This window comes from Callorhinus ursinus, unplaced genomic scaffold, assembly GCF_003265705.2.
Source record: "Callorhinus ursinus isolate GAN/ISIS: 27379988/994484 unplaced genomic scaffold, GSC_fseal_2.0 scaffold76, whole genome shotgun sequence".
Lineage (NCBI taxonomy): Eukaryota > Metazoa > Chordata > Mammalia > Carnivora > Otariidae > Callorhinus > Callorhinus ursinus.
The window spans coordinates 557,975-576,045 of NW_027397138.1; the positions used below are offsets into that span (position 1 = coordinate 557,975).

The 18,071-nt window shown below is 37.1% G+C and overlaps 1 protein-coding gene across 6 annotated transcripts in view; it reads left to right on the top strand.

Moving 5' to 3' along the window:
* MTMR2 (myotubularin related protein 2) overlaps window positions 1-18,071 on the top strand; it is a 114,557-nt gene that overhangs the window by 41,842 nt on the left and 54,644 nt on the right. For all 6 annotated transcript variants that reach the window (XM_025893422.2, XM_073887132.1, XM_025893423.2 and 3 more), the window contains one exon: window positions 1,103-1,208. In XM_025893422.2, coding sequence (XP_025749207.1) covers window positions 1,103-1,208 — 106 coding nt within the window. The remainder of the gene's footprint in view (window positions 1-1,102; window positions 1,209-18,071) is intronic.

Genomic DNA, 18,071 nt, shown 5'->3' on the forward strand with positions numbered 1-18,071 from the left:
TATTCTGTATCTTTGCAGGGCTTTTTATTTGTATGTTTTTAGAATTCCCTTACTTGTTTGTCAGCTTGGCAATTTCCTGTCTTCCAAGACTGTTCAAAGAACATCTTCTCTGTGAAATCTTCCCTGAACTTCCTGGGTAAAGTTGGGTTCTTCCTTTACCTTTCTCCCACAGTGCATTTTCTCTGTTTCTGTCTCTGTCTCTGTGTCTCTCTCTGTGCTTGTAGTGTGTTAACCTCGAAAGTAAAACTGTCAGTTACATTACCAGCAAAATGGATTTATTGAGGAATAACGGAATTGCAATTTGAGACATGCAAGTTATGGCAAAACCATAGGCAAGTCTAGAGAACAAAGGAAAGGAATGACTCTTTAATGTGGAAAAGGGGGCATTCAGAGAAGCAGTTATAAACTTTGTGTTATAAACACAAAGCCCATTGGACTAAACTGGGTGTTTGAAGTATAGTGGCTTTATTTGGCTGAGTTGTGACAGTCTCTCTTTGGCTGGGCTGTTGTCAGGCAAGGAGAAAATCTTCCTCCTACTGGGGTAGTAAAATATAGGCTTCTTCCTGTTGGGAATGCAGAGGGCTGCAAAGAGTAGTAGGGTGTGAGAGTTCCCCCTTCTTGTCTCCTGTTTCAAAGGGGGCTTCCTTTATTCAGTTTCACAGGGCTCAGTGTCATTATCACAATACACCATTTATTTATTTGTCTCTGCCACAGTTTGTGAGCTTCATGAACATGAGGGCTAAGCTATATCATATTTATCTCCAAATCCTAGTGCCTGGTGTAATGGTTTTATATATTGGATCATTCAGTGAGTGGTCATTGGATGAATGAATGGATGGTTGAATAAAGAGAAAGCATTAGCCCAGAGTTTATTCAGGAGTACTGGGGAAGTCTATCCAGAGGGAATGTGGTGAGAATACTTATCCCTGCAGGTATGGAGAGTTTGTAATTTATCTATATTTAGAGATAGGCTTGAATAGGCAAAGTAAGACTGGTTGGCAATGGAAGTTTTAATAAATAATGGAGTAATAATTAGTAAAAGTTCTGAAATTGTTCTTTAAAGCCCCCATTGTTGAAACACACTTGCTTTTGTATTTCGTAGTGCTTCCACGTCTCATTCAGAGAATTCAGTGCATACAAAATCAGCTTCTGTAGTATCATCGGACTCCATTTCAACTTCTGCAGACAACTTTTCTCCTGATTTGAGGGTATGTACGCTATTTTTTGGTGCTGTTTTGATGTATCGTTTGTTAGCTGTTTGTGGCCAACACTATGAATATAGCCTTGCACTAAGTAAGCAGGAGATCTTGATGGAGTAGTCTCCCAAGACTTACGTCTCTATAAAATAGCCCAGAACAGGCCAGCAGATTTAGAAATCTTACTTATTTGTAAAAGAAAAATGTGTAATTCATTCCTAAGTTTGATAACTTTGAAGTTCTTTACAAAAAGATAATTAATGGGTTTTGTTGTGGTATAAAAGATTTTCATGATTTCTCCCATAATGATGGCCACTAATAGCTAACCTTTTTTGGGTACTTACCATGTCCCGAGTGTTGTTCTAAGTCCTGTAATGAAATATCTCTTGTAATAGTTTTTCCAGTTCTATGAAGTAGAGACTGTTTTCATCACCATTCTAGGGATAATAATAACTCATAGAGATTAATAACATGTCCAAAGTCTTATCGCTAATAAATTCTCTAGCTAATCTTCTAGCTCACGTAGTCCAGTTTTAGAGCTAAGTCACTTAAATATTGTACTATAGTTGCTACACATCTCATTATAGTTTAAATATTCTTGTATTTGTTCAAGGTCTTGTTGCTATGAAATTAACCACACCAGTGATATCCTGTAGCACTTTGTATGTTTTTGGATTCATCTGCCTTGGAGAAAATGAATTTCATGTGCAGTGCTAACTCTTAAACCTTAGAGTCTTTTTATCCTGACAAAGTGGCTTCTTTCCCAGTGGTTATACTTTCACAATTTTAATGAGAACATTGTTTATATTCATGAAATCATTTGCTGTTGAGCATATACTGAGACTATATCTTTTTCTTGTGTTTCATTTTCAAAACAGAATCCAACAAATAAATATAAGAATGCAGATTACAAACATCTGTAAAGGCTTCTGCTTTTTTGTCCTTATGGATTGTGAATTGTCATAAAATAAAGTTTGGGTATAACCTGACTTTAAACATCACTAAAAATAATAAAGATTTATCTTTATAATCTGGATATATGTTGTGCTAATTATGAAGTCTTCATAATGTCGTTAGCTGTTATCTTGATGCATAACATACATTAAGGGCAGGGTTCATCATTCTTTTTTTTTTTTTTTTAAAGATTTTATTTATTTATTTGACAGAGAGAGACACAGTGAGAGAGGGAACACAAGCAGGGGGATTGGGAGAAAGAGAAGCAGGCTTCCCACTGAGCAGGGAGCCCGATGCGGGGCTCGATCCCAGGATCCTGGGATCATGACCCGAGCTGGAGGCAGACGCCCAACAACTGAGCCACCCAGGCGCCCCAGGCAGGGTTCATCATTAATAATAATGGATATAAACCCATCGTTCCCTCTCCTTAATTTGTTGCTATTTAAAAACATATCTTTTATATATGTATCAAACTTTTGTTTATTCATTATGTTAATAAAAATCCACTGAAGGCCTGTGAATTTTTTTGGCCTACTTCTAGGCAGATTATATTAGTTAAAAACATCATTTTTTTTTAAAGATTTTATTTATTTATTTGAGAGAGAGAGCAAGTGAGCAAGCACAGGGGGAGGGGCAGAGGGAGAGAGACAAGCAGACTCCGGGTTGAGCATGGAGCCTAATGTGGGGCTCAATACCTCAACCCTGAGATCACGATGTGAGCCAGAACCAAGAGTTGGATGCCCAGCTGACTGAGCCCCCCGGGTGCCCCACATCATTTATTTTTAACTTTATGTTGTGATTGATAAAGAACTCATACTGGGAATGGGAGAAATGTCACTTTTGCTTCTTGCTATGCCTGCATTATTAATATTCAACCTGCTGTTTCTTGCCTGAAATAAAGTATAAATAAATGGTTCAAAATAAACCATTTGTGTGTTCTTGTGAGGGTTAATTTAGTTAAACTGTTTAGGCACACATGTGAATTGCAGTACATTGCAGGATACTGAAAGGTGGCCTCTGCTTTCAGATTTTTTGAAGGCAGGTCTACTTCATTTCCTCGACACCTTATGTATAAATAAGAGTGACTGACTTACATTGGGACAAAATGAGGGTCATAATGTTAACTTGTATATTAAACATTATAATTTATTTCTTACTAGATATTTTAAAAAATTTAGAACACTTTTTGGATTTACAGAAAAATTGCAGAGATAGTAAGGAGTTCCTATGTACTTGACCTTCAGTTTCCTCTATTATTAATGTCTTACATTTGTGTGGTACATCTCTCAAAAATAATGAACCCATGTTGATACATTATAATTAACAAAAGCCCACAGTTTTTTCAAATACCCTTAGTTTTCACCTGATCTCCTTGTTTTTGTTCTACGATCCCATCCAGGATATCACATTACATTCAGCAGTCATGTCTCCTTAGGTGTCTCTTGCCTGTGACAGGCTTTTCGACTCTTTGTTTTTGATGATCCTGACAGTTTTATTTTTTTTTTTATTTTTTATTTTTTTTAAAGATTTTATTTATTTATTTGAGAGAGAATGAGAGATAGAGAGCACGAGAGGGAAGAGGGTCAGAGGGAGAAGCAGACTCACCGCCGAGCAGGGAGCCCGATGTGGGACTCGATCCCGGGACTCCAGGATCATGACCTGAGCCAAAGGCAGTCGCTTAACCGACTGAGCCACCCAGGCGCCCGATGATCCTGACAGTTTTAAAGAGCACTCGTCAGATGTTTTATAGAATGTCTGATATTTTACCCATAGACCGGGGTGATGTCTTTTGGGGAAGAAGACCACAGAGGTAAAGGGCCATCTTCATCACATCATGTCAAGGGTATATACCATCAGCATGATTTATCACTTTTGATGTTAACCTTAATCACTTGGTGGAGGTAGTATTAGGGTTTTTCACTGCAAAATACTGTTTTTTATCCCCTCCTTTTTCTACTATACTCTCTGGAAGGAAGTGGCTATGCACAGCCCACATTTAAGCCCACCTTGTTGAGAGTGGGACATCTACATACATTTTTCTTAATTCTTCTGTGTGGAGATTTGTCTCTTTTCTCTCATTTATTGCTTTATGCAGCCATTTATTTATATCAGTATTTACTTATGGATATCTGTTGTATATTTTGGATTTTAATCCAGTACTACTTTGTTGCTCAAATTGTCCCAACTCCAAATTGAGAGTTATTTCAGTCAGATCTTCTGTCCCTTTGATGTTTTCCCATCATTGTGGTTTTTTTGTTTTGTTTTGTTCTGAGCTCTGTGTACTACTTTACTAAGTAAGCACTACAGGATACTCCAGGCTCATCTTGATATTTCCTGCCTCAGTCTTAAAATAGTCATCCATTTCTCAAGGAGCCCAGGTTTCTTTTATTGGAGAATGGTATTAGAAACCAAGATCTGGGCACTAGGTGTCCTCCCTCCCTCCCTCCCTCCCTCCTTCCCTCCTTCCTTTCCTCCCTCCCTCCCTTCTTCCCTCCCTCCCTCCCTCCCTCCCTCCCTTCCTTCCTTCCTTCCTTCCTTCCTTCCTTCCTTCCTTCCTTCCCAAAAAAGAACAAAGTTATTTTCCTTCTGAAGGAAAAGGTCATTTGCATGCATTTTATTTGGAAGTAATATCATGGGTAGGGTGATCATATATGTACATTTGTCTGGAGTATTATTTTATGCATGTTGTCCCTTCAGATTTAACATTAGATACAAAAATGTACCGAATTATTGACTTTCTTAGCACTATAGGGTACCAAGGGAATCTTTTGAAGTTCTACATCAGCTCCATGACTGTAGGAATTCTATTAGTGCCTTATGAATTTAGCATCTTTCACAACTTAGAGGGTCCCTCAGAATCTTTATGAGATGAATGAAGAGACAGTTGTTAAATGTTAAACTAAGGAGAAGATGGTTTTGGGCAACAAAGGTCAACTGTACTTTCCTTAGTAGTGTGTAGGCTGCCTGTTACCCTGTTGCCTCGATTTTAAAGTTATCTTTGATTACTAGTCTTTTTTTCAGTTGTGGAAGGGAGATGAATGATTAACATTACATTAAAGGTTAGTATCCTTTAAAAAATGCAGCCTAATTGCAAATATGTGCTCTTTTCAGAGGTGGAGAGGGAAGAAGAATGTGCTTCTAATACTTGAAAAAAATCTAACTTGGTACTGATAAACATTGATATATGCCTCATCTCATTTAACTTTCACAACAGTCCTGTGAGACAGATGCTATTACTCCATGGGACCAGTGAGAAACCTGGTATTCAGAAGAGATTATGTGTTTTAAGGCACACAGCTAGGGGTTGCCCTTACTTGGGCTCAGGTTGGTCATATTCCTGTACAGCACATTACCTAGAGAGACTAGCCTGCTGTGACTTTGCTGCAGTTTTCACATGTGTAGTGAGCTTTTCTTAAGGGACAAAGAATATTGTTAATACATTTTTTGGGGTAGCAATAGCAGTTTTCAGATTACTTCCTTAATAAATGAAAATTGCTTTTCTAAATAATCAGAAAAAGAGGCTTTTTGTAGTAAAGATCTGATCGTCGCTCTCCTCAATTTTGTTTGTTGATGGATATTTTGCTTTTAGTATGTATACCTTTAGTGGCCATAAAATAGAAGTGTGCTAGTTAATTATAGGTGGACCTAACTGCAGACAGCTATGTGTTGTTTTCTGCCTGATCGTGGTTTGGCTCTATGCGTGAGATGAGGGGCTTGGTATGGTAGTTGTGAAAATCATCATTCACAGATGATTTGAAGTTGGTTAACCTCTATAGACTTTGAGTTCTCCATATGGGCTCAACTGTTTATCCCTGCCCTAAGCCTTAACCTTTTTAAAGCTCCTTTAGTAACAGCCTTTAAATAGAAGTATAAAAAACACCATGCATTGAAAAGCTAATCCAATTTCACTAAGAATCTTAAATCAAATTATAGAAGTTTTCTGCTATAGGTATTATGCAGTGACACTTTCCTGAAAAGTTGATTAACAGCTGAATGTGAAAGCTTCTGTTGAGGATTTCTTATTGAAACAAGATTTGTTGCTTCTGCATCAGTAAAAGAATGGAAAATTAGAGGGGGTATGGAACTATGCTAGATACCAGAAACTTGTATTTATTCAAGTGGAATTCTCTTTGTATTTTTCACCTTTTCAGCATTGCTTGTTGTGGAAAGAGTCATATACAGGTAAAATCCAATACATATGGTTCTGAAAAATTGAGCACAAATTCAGCCTTGGTAAATTCAGTTGTGCTTCCTTAGTGAATAATTGTAGAGTGTTTCTGTTTGCTTCATTTCCTCTTCACTTGGCAGTGGAACTTAATTTCAATAAAAAAGTTTCAAAAAAAAAATCCTTTCATACAAAATTTTCCCCTCCCCCCTTTTTTCTCCACCCTTCTTTCATATAAAAATTTTAATGCAAATGCATTTTTTTTATAAATCTGCAGTTTTTAAAATTCAGCTTTCTTTAATAAGAACTTTTTTTTTTCCTGTTATGGTAGACTTTTTAAAAAAAATTTTTTATTGTTAATCACCATACATTACATCATTAGTTTTTGATGTAGTGTTCCATGATTCATTGTTTGTGTATAACACTCAGTGCTCCATGCAGAACGTGCCCTCTTTAATACCCATCACCAGGCTAACCCATCCTCCCACCCCCCTCCCCTCTAGAACCCTCAGTTTGTTTTTCAGAGTCCACAGTCTCTCATGGTTCATCTCCCCCTCCGATTTACTCCCCTTCATTCTTCCTCTCCTGCTATCTTCTTTTTTTTTTTTCTTAACATACATTGCATTTGTTTCAGAGGTACAGATCTGTGATTCAACAGTCTTGCACAATTCACAGCGCTCACCATAGCACATACCCTCCCCAATATCTATCACCCAGCCACCCCATCCCTCCCTCCCCACCCCCACTCCAGCAACCCTCAGTTTGTTTCCTGAGATTAAGAATTCCTCATATCAGTGAGGTCATATGATACATGTCTTTCTCTGATTGACTTATTTTGCTCAGCATAACACCCTCCAGTTCCAAGAACATATTTTTAAAGTTTGACACTTAGTGGAATTAAGAACCTAGGAAACTGATGTCTGGTTGGTTTATTTGCTGACTGAAATAATTTCCATGAAATGCAGGATTTAAAAATTCAGATGCATAGCTCTGTTTATTTATAAAGTTTAGTTTGTATAGCATTGGGTTTTAATTAAAGAAAGTTCCTTAAGTGGTGGTGACTAAAAGATAAATTAAAAGTTGGGCTATGCAACATTTCCTTTGTAGATGTCTGCAATAAGGCATTTATACCAATGCTGGTCTGTAATTCAAAATCAAATATTAAAATGGAATTGTACTTTATGTCTTTTATCTCTATCTTAGAAGGCCTGTTTGATCTTAGAATATATATGTTATATGACTTATATATAATTTATGTGTATATAAGTATATATTATGTATATGAGATAAAAATTGTAATATTTTGGGTTTTGTTTTTAGCCATCTGCCCCTATCTTACAATTTTTAGTAGGCTTAAATCAAGTAAATTTGCTTATCTTTTTATGTTACATTATTCATATTTTCTTTATGAAACAAAGGTCAGGGATAATTGGATTATTTCTTACCTAGAGTGTGTGCATGAAAGTTGACATGTTCTGAAAATATGCAAATCTAGTCAGAATGAGTTAAGACTCATAGAGCAGATATTAAATAGACAGTGAACAGTGTCTATTACACATAATCATTTCAATAGCCAGAGGAAAAATGATTGAAGTTAGCACTTACTAACAGAAGTTAACACCACTACTGCTCACACTGACATAAACTCTTGAGAGTCTACAAATTGAAAAGAACAACTTTAGCCAGGTAAAGGATATCTCTCAAAACTCCACAATAAAGTCTTATACTTAGTGGGGAAATGTTAGAAGCATAGTCTTTAAACTTAGAAACACGATGTTAGAATTCCTAGCCAGTAAAATAAGAAAAGAATAAATAATATAAGAAATGAAAGTAAGAAAGAAAGCTTTTTTTATTTACAGATGATTGTCTATATGGACAATTTAAGAAAAAGCTTTATGCAAACTACCAACACTGTTGCTGGATACAAGGTAACTTTAAAAAAGATAAATCATGCTTCTGTTCCTTAACAAAAATGTTTGGACAGTGTGATTTTAAAAAGATTTCCAGTCATAAGAGCAACAGAAGTACATTACTCAGGGATGCATCTAATAAAAGATGTGTAAGAACTTTATGGAGAAAGTTATAAACTTTATTAAAGAACTTAAATCTAAATAAATAGATGAGTAGATGCAATCGCCTGGAGATGGCAAATATTTTCAGTATCTATTTGTTAATGCAATATAACTTCAAACCAAATTCAAAAGTTTGTCTTGCAGAACTTGGCAAGTTGATCCTAAAATTTATATGGAAAGGTAAAATGTCAAGATTATTTAGGAGGAAAAATGAAGAGGGGGGATTCACTTAATTAGTTGGTAAAGCTAAAGTAATTAGAACAGAAATAGATCAGGGAGACACATGACAGAGTTCAAGAATGACTGATATTTGTAGGGACTCTGTATATGACAGAGATGGTGTAACAAATCAGTGGGGAAGGGATGAACTATTTGGAAGTCATGCTGGGGTAGCCATATTGAAATTAGAAAAAAAAGTTAAGTTCCTAATTCGCACATACACAAACAATGAATTCATTAGATTAAAAACCTAAAATTGAAAATCAGAATATTAAAATTTTAGAAGAAAATATGTGATAATATCTTCATTACTTTCATCAAGAAGGAATTCTTAAATGGGACCTAAAAATATTAAGCATAAAAGATTATTATTAAATAAAAAAGAAATTTAGAAAGTTTTATTTATAAAAAAATAAAGTTTTATTGTGCTAAAATGGTAAGTAAGGACCTTTTCTTGCTTCTTACTGTTCATCTGACCTCTCTAATTGTAAGGTCTACCCTTAGTTATATCCCTACTGCATAGAACAGTACCTGAATGAATGTGACTTAAAAGCTATTTCATACTTGTGGCCAGTTGCAGCACTGGAGACATTTGTCCTCTCATTTGCTTTGTTTAGTTGGTGGAAAAGTTTGAGAAGCACACCTGATCAAGTGACTCTTGAAACCACTTGTTAGCTATATCTGGGAAATGGAAGAAGGAAATTCCGTGTTTTATTCATCGTTCCAAATAAAATCTGTGTCTTTATTCACTAACTCACTGCACTCTCTTAAAATTTCCTGGGTGTTCTGAGGAAACAGTGTCCATTAAGACATGGTTTCCGCAAGCATGAAGCTTAGAGTCATGTAGTGGGAGAGGAGGTAAGGAAATCAGTGATTCTTGCGTGATAGATACTATGAAGAAGGCATACTATGGGAGCAGGGAGGACAGAACATTCTAAAACATTCTGAAGCAGAACATTCTGAAGTTTATATTACAGGTGAAGTGCTGCTACATTTAAAAATACTTAGAAAATATTTGGAGGGCATTTATTAAAAATAAGAATTTAAAGAAAAATTCATTGGATAAAAAAAAATGACTTGCTGTAAGCCCCTTGAGGGCAGATATATTTGCCTTATTCCCTGTTGTATCCTTAGAGCTCAGTATCTAGAATGTGGAAGGTACTCAGGAAAAATTTATTGACTGAATCAGTAGAAGAGAATGAGAGATATGAAATTGTTGATGCTCATTTTCCTTTCATTCTTTTTTTTTTTTAAAGATTTTATTTATTTATTTTGACAGCACAAGCAGGGGGAGTGGCAGAGGCAGAGGGAGAAGCAGACTCCCCACTGAGCAGGGCCCTGGGGTCATGACCTGAACTGAAGGCAGATGCCTAACCAACTGAGCCACTCAGGCGCCCCATGAGTCTTTGCATTCTTAATAGTCCCCTAGGTCTTTTGTCTGGTAGGTTTGCCATTCTCTGATCTAGCTAATGCACCATCATAAGGCTGATCTTCCTCTGAAATCACTTTCATAATATGATACCCCTATTTAAAAATGCTCCAGGGAGGGGGGCCGCCTGGGTGGCTCAGTTGGTTAAGTGTCTGACTCTTGGTTTTTGCCCAGATCATGATCTCAGGGTCCTGGGATTGAGCTCTGTGTTGGGCTCCCGCTCAGCGGGGAGTCTGCTTGTCTTCCTTTGCCCCTCACCCCACTTTTTCTCTCTCTCTGTCTCTGGAATAAATAAATCTTTTAAAAAAACTCTTCCGGGGGATCCGTGTTTCTTACAGAAAGTGTAGACTTCTAAGCCTTGTGTTCAAGCTTCTCCATGTTTGGTCCCATCAAAACTATCACATTGTATGTCCATCTTTTCCAAAACATACCCGCACCTCTGTAAACCGGGATTCTTTTTTTATAGTCCCTTAAATGTCATGTGCTCATTCCCACTTCCATTCATGCTGGCTCACACATCTGGAATGTACTCCCTTCTGCTCTTCAGTGAAACAGATCATGGTCAGTATGTTAATAATAGACTCAGCCCCATCAGGTGATTCCAGTCCGTTATGATCTTTTTTTCCTGATAGAAGATATATGGATAATAATCAGAGAGATAATGTCAAAAAAAACTTTGAAGAAATTATATGAGGAAAATTTGGAAGAGAGACAGAAGGTAGTCACTAATTCATTTCTGTCTTCAAAAAGCCACCAAAATCCATTTGAAAATGTTCACAATTGTCTCATTTCTATCCTTAATAGGGAAATGATTTCACTCCAAACTCTCATGGCTTCCGTTTTACTGAAATTTTTCTCTCCAAAGTTACCATCATCTCTCTTTTGTAAGATTTTATCTTTTATAACAACACTAGTTTTTTTTAAATGAAAGTAATATAATGAAATAAGAATTTGTGAGAAATAGAAATAGGATTAAGGAAAAAGAATCACCAACACTTTTACTACTCTTAGTATGTAGTACGTAGAAACTCTTCCTTAAAAATGTCTACTTTTACAGTTACAAGGCTGGGTATCAGAGTAAAACCTCCTCAGCTCTGCTCACCACAAGCTTATGATGGCAGCAGTTGGCTAGGCTCTAGTAAGTAATGCCTTGCCTACCATTCTGTTAGGTTTGTAATTAATTTGATGTGATTTGAAGATATTACAAACCCCCCGTAAGGTTTAAAAGAATAAAAACTCCGAATGTGTTAAGATTAGTAAAAAGAGCCAAATAATTACAATAGAATCATAAATAGATTATTTAAAAATCGGAAAGTATGAAAAAATGATACATGTGAAAGCAACAGGAATAATATCAACTATATTCAGTTGATAGTAAGGAGATAAGGAATAGCATTATGTGCCTAAAGGTTATTTAATTAGGTGGAATACTAATTAATATGATGCTAATTCTGGAGAAGACAAGGAGTGTTTCAGACTTCAAGACTGAGCATAATGAAAGTGCTGCTAGTATAATTTCTGTTACAACCCACACATGATTCCATATAATCATCTTTTTATATACAGAGAAGGCACATAATGAAAGATATTTGACAAAATTCAACATCTTTCAGATTTTTAGAACTTTTTAATTAGAGGGGAATAGGTAAATATTTACATAAGCATCTTAATAGTACAGTATTAAAACAGAAGTATTCCTATTAAAGAACAAGATAGGGTTACCTCCTATCATGCCTATGTTAATTAGCATTGTGTATAAGTACTATCTGATGCAATTAGATAAGAGAAATACATGGTAGGCATATTATTGAAAAGGAAAGGCAAAATAAGCAAATTTTTACCTGGAAATTAAGAAAATCAAATGAATATTATTAGAAACAAAAGACTTTAATTAGATGACTAGTTATAAAAAGGAACTTGGAAGTCATCACTCTGTTGTTAACAAATAAAAAGCAGAACAAGTTGAAAGTCAACAACTCTTCTTAGATCGATCAGAGAACTGAGGTCACAAGGCAAATTGCTGCCCTCCAAATTGGCCAGACAGGTAGAGCAGAAACCCACAAGCAGAAACCTTCTCAGGAACCAGTTTGGAGTATCAAAACAGGAACTGTAATTGATGAATTGCTGGAGGCTCAGTGTGGACAAGTCTGAGAGTTAATAACTCCAGGACACCCCACACCTAGGAGGAGGTCTTCATACTTTTGTGAGTTTTACTGACAAAAACCCTACCAGGTTTCCACACAGAAGAGTGAGAAAAATCTCTTGCTTTCCGGCAGAGGGAGGGGAAAAATAGCCAGTTTGAAATAAGTCCAAAGCATTCTGTTCTTTTTGGTAAGGCCTACCCTCAAGAGAAACTATTTTACTAGCCTATCCTACCTGGTTTTGTCAGAGCCTACCCGACCTGGGAAAGGGGAAATACCCAATTCTAGCCTCTAGTCTTCTACCTGGGGGAAGAGAAGTAGAAATACAAACTCCAGTATCCTCTAGCCACCCTGTCCCACCTTGGGGGTGGAGACCAAGAAGCACTTGTGAGTATTATGGTCCAGGGGCACAAGCTCCTTCAAAGACTGAGGACTATAGGACTTAGTCATAGGACTAACACTTCCCCTCCCACCTCCACGCCTCACCACCACATCGCGAAAGGCCTGCTTATTTCAGTTCATTTTACCTAGTATGTCATGTCCAACTTTCAATAAGAAAATTACAAAGCATACTAAAAGCCGAGTTTGATATGTAAGAATCAATAGCTTCCTATTATGAAAATAAAATGTTTTAAGTATACTTAATATACTTAAGTATATATACTTAAGGGAGGGATAGAAATGCTCAGTAGTGTTCAGATTTTAATTCTTGCTTATTCTGTAAATAATATGGTTAAAACTTGAGAAGTTGATGCTAAAATTTGTAATGACAAAAGTCTGGAAACAATAGAAATGTTTTTTGGGGGGGTGATTATATGTTTATAATTGAGTACTATGCAGCCTTTGGAAAGAGGAGGTGGATCTCCACACGTGGATATGAAAATATATTCAAGACAGTTAAAAAAATCAAGAATTGAACAGTGTGTGTAAGTTCACATTTATTGGGAATTGTGGGGGGAGGAGTAAAAGAAAATGTGGCTACACAAACAGGTAGAATTACTTAGAGGCAGGTAGAAGGAAAACAAGGAGACATGTTTGGAGGCCCTTTGAACAATTCCAAGTAAAAATTGATAAAAGACATGTACTAGGGTAATGAAAAAATGCAAAGTAAGGGACAGATTTGAAAACATATATATGTGGACGTAATGTGTTCAAGCTGCGTGAATGTTGTAGATTAGGGGGAGAGAGTCAAAGACGATGGCCCCCAATTTCAAACCTGATGACAATTTTTGGTTCGCTTCTTTTCTGGCTGCCCCTCCTTTGTACACTTAGCTCTTCCTTTCTCCTCAGCCAGAAGAGATGACCTTAATGTGTCCTTCAGCCCTTACTCACTCCCTCACTCCCTTCTTTCTTCCTTATGCTCTTCCCCGCCCCTCATATCTTCAGCTGTTGTTTCTTTATGGATGACTTCCACCTCTTAACCTCTGGTCCTGATCTCTCTCTCAGCCTCCCATCCCTCATGCCAGTTGCTTGCTATACAGTTGCACTAGGATGCTATCATGTCATGAGCATAATCTTTAGTACAGTTATACAGTTCAAGTTTAGCTGCTGTTGCAAGGTATATGTCACCTTGGAAAAGTTGCTGAACTTCTTTTAAGTGTCAGTTACCCCATTTATAAATGGGAATAGCACTACTATTACTTCTCTTTCAGGGATATTATTAGCACTAGTTGAATAATGATCTTCTAAAAGCAGTGCATTAACTAGGCCAGTTCATGATTTTATTTTCCTTGGTGTGGGGTTAAATGAAAGTAATTAAGAGAATATTTCATCTGTCTACCTAGCTACTTCTATTTCATTTTGACAGATATTCTGTTCCTGAGCCATCTTTTTATCAAGGAAGGACTATTCTGTATCACAAGAGTACATCCTCCTAACTTTTTTTTTTTTAAAGATTTTATTTATTTATTTGACAGAGTGAGAGAGGGAACACAAGCAGGGGGAGTGGGAGAGGGAGAAGCAGGCTTCCAGCCAAGCATGGAGCCCAACTCGGGGTTCGATCCCAGGACCCTGGGATCACGACCTGAGCCAAGGGCAGATGCTTAACGACTGAGCCACCCAGGCGCCCCAAACTTTTTGGTTTTAAATAAGATCTTTCTGTTATAAAATGATGTTGCTCATAGATAGTAGTCATTATTGTGGTTATTTTAATGTTCTCAATCAGAAAATAAAAAGTCTGCAGCCCTATGTTCCCCCGCCCCCCACTCCCACGGTTTCTCCTATTTACATCTTGTATTAGTGTGGTGCAGTTGTTATAATTGATGAACCAATACTTACACATTATTATTAATTAAAACCCGTAGTTTACGTAAGGATTCACTCTTTGTGTTGTACATTTTGTGGGTTTTGACAAATGTATAATGACATGTTTCCACCCTTACTGTATCGTGCCTGGTAGTTTCACTGCCCTGAGAATCCTCTCTCCTCTGCCTGTTTGTCTCCCCTCCCTCCTTTCACTGAACCCCTGCGACTCATCTGTTTACTGTCTACATCGATTTGCCTTTTTCAGAATGTGTATAGTTGGAATCATCTAACACCTAGCCCAATTGGCTTCTCTCACTTAATGGCATGCCTTTAAGTTTCCTCCGTTTCTTTTTTTTGTCTTGAAAACTCATTTCTTTGTATTGCTGAATAATCTTCCTTTGTATAGATGTACCACAGTTTAGCCATTCATCGTCTGAAAGACTTCCAAGTTTTCACACTTAAGAACAGCTTGCCTTTAAAATTATTCAAGATTCAGATTTGAAAATTTTTCTTGATCTTGGGTGTGCTCACTGTGAGGGCTTCTGTAACAGAGCGCCGTGAACTGAGTGGCCCCGGACACACAATTTATCCTCTCACCTTCTGCCGTGTCGTAGTGTGATACAATAAGACACACGTATTTTGGTCTTCGTCCTCAGCTCCTGGACAGAGCTCCTAAAACCTTTGTCATTTACTAAGTGATAAGAGTCATAGGAGGATCTTTTAATAAAATATTTGGCTTTGGTTTCTGGCTCCTGAAACAGTTCAGAGTGATAAAAGTGAAAGAAACATCTTTTGTTACAACACACACCTTTCAACTATACCTGAGTTTATGTTAATGAGGTGATGTTTGGGGAAAGCCTCAAAGGATGGGGGCCCGGTTGTCAGGGGAACCATCCTTGTGACTAGAGGTTTGGAACTTTCAGCCCCACTCCCTTCCCTGGGAAAGGGAGAGGAGCTAGAGTTTGATTTAATCATTAATGGCCAATGATTGAATCACTCATGTCTGAGTAATGAAGCCTCCATAGAAACATCCTAACTGAAGGGGTTTGGAGAGCTTCTGGACTAGTGAGTCCTTGTAGGTACTGGGAGGGTGATGTGCCTGCCCAGAGAGGGCATGGAAATTCCATACACCCTCTTACCTTGTACCTTGCCCTCCAGGTTCTTCCAGCTGGCGGTTTCTGAGTTGTGTCCTTTATAATAAACAGGTAAATGTGGATAAAGTGTGGCCCAGAGTTTTGTGAGCCATTCTAGCAAATTATTGAACTTGGGAGGGGACTCATGGGGACCTGACTTATGGATGGTTGGTCAGATGTACAGGTGACAGTCTAGGACTTGAGATTGGTGCTTGAAGTGGGGGTCAGTTGTGTGGACTGAGAGACCTTAGCATGTGGAGTCTTTGCAACTTGTGAGTGTTAGTGTAATGATTTAATTGTAGGACACCTAGCTGGTGTCCACTGAGAATTATGGAAAAACCCACCTTTATCTCTGTGTCTTCATGGGGTCCTCTTCTTATAAGGACAGCAGTTATATCAGGTTAGGGGCCATCTGACTCCAGTATATCCTCTTAGCTAATTACATCTGCAGTGGCCCTATTTCCAAATTCGATCACATTCCCAGATACTGTGAGTCAGGACTTGAACCTATCTTCATTAGGGGGAGGAAGGCACAATTTAACTCATAGCATGAAGTGATGCTTTCCAAACCGTTCCCCTTTAGATACTTACTCTTTTTTGTTGTTGAATCATTGATGGTGATACAGTGTTATCCAGCCTTTGGTAGTTGTGGTTTCAAGTGAAAACCAAATTGTCCTTGGCAGTGTTATAATAAAAAGGGGCTTCCCTGTGCTCAGATTTGTACTTTCAAATATATAACCAATAAGATTTATCCCAGATGCCAGTTTGTGGCTCTACCCTGTTCAGATTTTTGTTTGTATGGTTCATTTGCCTACTTTGTGTTTTGTCAGTCAAGTTGTATAAAAAAATAAAATTGATGTTAACAATTTTTTTTTTTTTTTACTAGAATTACCTAATGAAGAATGAGTACGTAACTTTTTTCCTCACAGTTTTAGTATATAAAGAAACTGTGGAGGGTAGTTTGTAACTTTTACAGACTCATTTTTCCCTTTCAGGTGACTATAATGTAGTGTTTTGCAGATTTACAAAATATTCTTTCCTGTTTTTCTGTCATCTGGCATTCCATGTGAAAACTGACCCATAAACTTGCTCACATCCAGATCATCATTATAGACAAGGTTTCTGAATTTCCTTTATAGTAATTTCCTGATTGGAGAGAAAGGGAGAGAGAGGGAGAGAAAGGGAGGTAGCTTAAAGTCACATGGAAAGTTACTGAGCAGTTTGAAAATAGTTTGATCAAGAGGGCGTGGAAGAAAATGGGGAACATTTTCATTGGGGAGAGAGCAAAACTGAATTATGTTTTAGGAATAAAAGAATTATAAAGTTCAGTCTGTATGGATGGCTTTTTTCCACCAGTAAGATTTTAATATGATGAATAGATTTTTCTTAATAATAAGAAAAGGATTAAATACTGTATTAAATGCTATCAAAGAGCAGACCTGATAGCATCTTATCCACTGATGCAGGCAGTATCCACTCTTCCCCCAGGCAGAGTTCCTGAGGCAGGCAGGGATCTCATGTATCTGTATCATGTTTTGTGTATTCCAGGGAACTGCTCTCCTCCTCTCATATTTGAGAGTCCTGTGACTTTTTCTACACTAAAGGTATTTCTATGTTAATGCAGAAAGACCTAATGAATCAGTCTGGGTTTGCTGTCTTCATTCTTCAGACCCCATTTTAGGAAGGTAGGCCCTGGTGTTTTTGAGTTCTCCTCTTGTTTTGTTGAATCTGTATTTCTTCTTTATTACTGAAATATCTGAAATGCAGTTCTTCTGAAGTAAAAATTATCAAGTGTTACTCAAATAATTGCTTGTATTTGTTTCATAAGCTTAGGGTCAAATCTGATCACTTCTTCCAACAAGTATCAAATATTCCTTTTTATTTCTACTACCACAGAGTAATCCAGGATTTTCCTATTTCTCTCTTAGATTATTATAATTTCACCTTTATCATATTTAGTTTTGTATATCTCCTTAAATATGTCATTTACCTCTCTCAGAGGCCTCCCATGATTTTCCTTTACGTGACTGGTCAAGTTTAAAGTCCTTACTCCGCCTCCCCCCCCGCCCACCTAGTATTTTATTATAAAAATTTCCAAATACATTATTGAGTTGTAGGAGTTCTTTATATATTTAGATATTAACCCCTTATCATGTTTGCAGATGTTTTCTCCCATCAAGTAGGTTGCCTTTTCATTTTGTTGCTGGTTTCCTTTATTGTGCAGAACCTTTTTAGTTTAGTTTTTTTTTTTTTTTTTCATTTTGCCTTTGCTTTTGGTGTCAAATTCAAAAAACTTTTGCCAAGACTGATGCCAATGAGTCTTACCCTCTATGTTTTCATCTAGGAGTATGTTCAAATCTTTAATCTATTTTGAGTTGATTTTTGTGTATGGTATAAGATAGGGGCCCAGTTTCACTCTTTTGCACATAGTTGTCCAGTTTTCCCAGCATCATGTATTGAAGAGACTATCCTTTCCCCATTGTATATTCTTGGCAACTTTGTTGTAATTAATTGGCCA